This window comes from Choloepus didactylus, chromosome 4, assembly GCF_015220235.1.
Source record: "Choloepus didactylus isolate mChoDid1 chromosome 4, mChoDid1.pri, whole genome shotgun sequence".
NCBI lineage: Eukaryota > Metazoa > Chordata > Mammalia > Pilosa > Megalonychidae > Choloepus > Choloepus didactylus.
Genome location: NC_051310.1, coordinates 151,353,661 through 151,357,218, shown reverse-complemented (window position 1 = coordinate 151,357,218; position 3,558 = coordinate 151,353,661). Strand labels below are relative to the sequence as shown.

Below are 3,558 nucleotides of genomic sequence, written 5' to 3'. Positions count from 1 at the left end.
TCTGTCAAAGACTTTCTTTCCACTTGGTACTCTGTGTTCTGCAGCACTCATTTAAAACAAGTATAGTATGCTATCAATTAAATAGCTTGGGAACATTTATTACATTGTTTGTCTTGCTATAGACCAGCAATTTTAAAAGAAAAAATCACATCCATAATAAAACATTTTTATTATATGACTTAAATATACACATATTTATTTCTAAATTGTATGTACCATTGTACTAATATATATTGTAAATCTTACAAAGTAGAAGTTCTAGAAGAATGGTATATGTGTGTTATATATATTTAACTATGTACATTTAGTAATATGCTTTCATTTGTGTCTTTGTGGGTGTGTGTGTGTGTATGTATTTGCATTTCCTTTCCACTACTCAGTAGATCATCATGTTCACCTTCTGAAATGATCATACCCCACTAAACAGATTGAAACTTAAACCTGGATTTTGTACACATTGATTTCTGTTCTTTTTACTTAGACAAGGGTGAAATTCTCATTCTAAACCCTTAACAGATGACTACAGCAATATTATTTTTAATTTTTCAAGTATACAAGAAAGTTCATTTATTAAAGCGGTGATTAATAATTTATTTATCAATTTAAACTGCCTACTTTAAACCTGCTTTTTCTACCACTTGCAAATCAGAGAAAAAAGTAAAATTTATTCTAAATTTAAGTTATGTAACCATAGTAACTTTACTTAACTTGTCTTTGAAATAAAGTATGTGCAGGAGATAATGAATTATTTTATTTTACACTGGCACATTCTGTTTTTTAGCATATTGTCTGTTGAAAGACTCTCCTTTAGGTGTTATACTGGGATTAGATAAAGTGGGTTGGGAATATAAGTGTTTGAGACTCAGTTTTAATTAAGCTGAAGGGAAAGCGTGTGGTGTGATCACAGAAATTTTATGAACTAGCAATACAGCTAGGCAACTACTTCTGAGTCCAGTGAAAGTTAGAGATATTATTTAGGATCTTATTGAGCAGTTTGGACTCAGGGTACACAAGAACACCAGACCAGAAGGAGGGAAATAAGACAAGCATTAGTAAGAGAATACAGACAACAAGCTAAAGGGTTAGCAGCCAGGAACTGGGAATTCCACAGGAACTGAAGGAAAGAAATATGTAGTAAAAGGTTTGGAGTGTGTTGGTGAGGAGAAGAAGGTCTACTATAAAGGAAACAGGAAGTTAGGCTTCAAGTGTAGGACACCCCAAAAACGTAAAGATATTATAATTGGGGTTATGTTTCAATCAGGAAACTTCTCATACAATTAAAAAGGTTAGAAATCCCAATGTGCAGGATCCCAGATGCCTAAGGTAGAGAGTAGATCTATGTAAGCACGGACTGAATGAGAATAAGAGTGTGGCTTTGACAATGGTGGTTTGCATTTGTTTACATTTTTAAACTGGAGGAATGATGGATAAAGTGTTTACCCAGGACTTTGGAAAGATTTAAGACATGTATTGATTTTAGCTGAAGTGATACATGCCAATTATTTTTAGCTGGTGAAGAACCATGGTCTAAATGGAAGGCAGTGAAAAAAAATTCTGCTTCTTGATGTAATGCAGGTCAAGGAGATGGAGAGAGAGAACAGCACAGAGGTGACAGAATTCATCCTCCTTGGCCTAACTAAGTCTCGAGATGTTCAGCTCCTGGTCTTTGTGCTAGTTTTAGCTTTCTACCTCATCATCCTCCCTGGAAATTTCCTCATCATCCTCACCATCAGGTCAGATCCTGGCCTCACAGCCCCTCTCTACTTCTTCCTGGGCAACTTGGCCTTCCTGGATGCATCTTACTCCTTCATTGTGGCTCCCAGGATGCTGGTGGACTTCCTCTCTGAGAAGAAGATAATCTCCTACAGAGGCTGCATCACTCAGCTCTTTTTCTTGCACTTCCTTGGAGGAGGGGAGGGGTTACTTCTTGTTGTGATGGCCTTTGATCGCTACATCGCCATCTGTCGGCCCTTACACTATTCAACTGTCATGAACCCTAGAGCCTGCTATGGATTGCTGTTGGCCCTGTGGCTTGGAGGCTTTGTTCACTCCATGATCCAGGTGGCCCTCATCCTTCACTTGCCCTTCTGTGGCCCAAACCAGCTGGATAACTTCTTCTGTGATGTTCCACAGGTCATCAAGCTGGCCTGCACAGACACCTTTGTGATGGAGCTTCTGATGGTCTTCAACAGTGGGCTGATGACACTACTGTGCTTCTTGGGGCTCCTGGTCTCCTATGGAGTCATCCTCTGCCTTGTACATGGGTCCTCCTCTGAAGGGAAGAACAAGGCCCTATCCACATGCACCACCCATATCATAGTTATATTCCTCATGTTTGGGCCTGGCATCTTCATCTATACTCGCCCCTTCAGGGCTTTCCCAGCTGACAAGGTGGTTTCTCTGTTCCACACAGTGATCTTTCCTTTGTTGAATCCCGTAATATATACCCTTCGTAACCAGGAAGTGAAAACATCCATGAGAAGATTATTTAATAGGCACATAGCCTGATGATTGGGAAAAATAATAAGAAAATCAAGACTGGGGAAATTCATCTGAAATTATTTCCAAAAATTACATTTATTAAACATTTACTATTTGTCAAGACTATTCTAGGACTGGGGAAAAGTTATCAATGAAGCAGATAAAGTCACTACCTTCCTACAGGTACAATAATTAGGAATAAACAGACATTAAGACAGAAAATAAATACCATAGATCCAGGAAGAGATATTTGTTGGAAGAAACTAAAAAGAAAAGTGAAATGTTGCAACTGTGAAGTGGTTGTAACCAATTTACTTTTAGTCATCAAGCATGACCTGACCTTCTTAAGAGGTGGTATTTTGGCTAACATCTAGATAAAACAAAGGAGCCAACTATGCAAATGTCTAGGACAGAGCATTCTATCACAGGGAACAGATATTGCAAAAATTGAAGATAGTAACAAAGAACTTGGTGTAGTTGAGGAAAACAATGAAGTCCAGTTTGTCTGAAGAATAGTGAGTGATTGAGAAAATCATAGAATTAAAGGTGGAGATTCTGGTAGTGTCCACACTTACATGTTATAGTAAACGAATACAAACAGTTTGAATTTTATTTGCAACGAGAAGCCATTATAAGGCTTTAAACAATAGAATGTTTCATATGCTCCAGTTTCATTCATGACTAAGGATGGTATCCTCAGGATTCTGTGCAGAGGTGAATGAGTCATAAAATATCTTTGAGGCAAATATGCTTGCAGTTGAATTTGGAAAGAAATTAAATTGCCATTTTTTTTTCCTTTCTTTTTTTTAATGGTAAGAGGTCATGATAAAGTTTCACTAAACCCCTGTTCCCCAGAGTTTTATGACTACTCCTGGTAGATATTTTTGAATGCTAGCTATATGTTTGATTTCACCCCAATTGATTTCCCTGAATATAATAACAATACTTCTTTGGTTGACCAGTCAGTGTTCTGTAGCAGATAGCAGAAACTGCTCTAGCTATTTTAAATGTAACATGATTTCATATGGGGAAATAGGTACTTGCAAATGGTAGAAAAGCCTAGAAGAGAAGGTTTTA

At 37.4% G+C, this 3,558-nt stretch overlaps 1 protein-coding gene across 1 annotated transcript; it reads left to right on the top strand.

The window, feature by feature from the left end:
* Positions 1 to 1,584: 1,584 nt before the first annotated feature.
* LOC119533450 (olfactory receptor 4N2) lies at positions 1,585 to 2,508 on the top strand. The gene has a single exon (XM_037835488.1). It carries the CDS (start codon positions 1,585 to 1,587, stop codon positions 2,506 to 2,508), a length of 924 nt encoding a protein of 307 aa, XP_037691416.1.
* Positions 2,509 to 3,558: the final 1,050 nt, after the last annotated feature.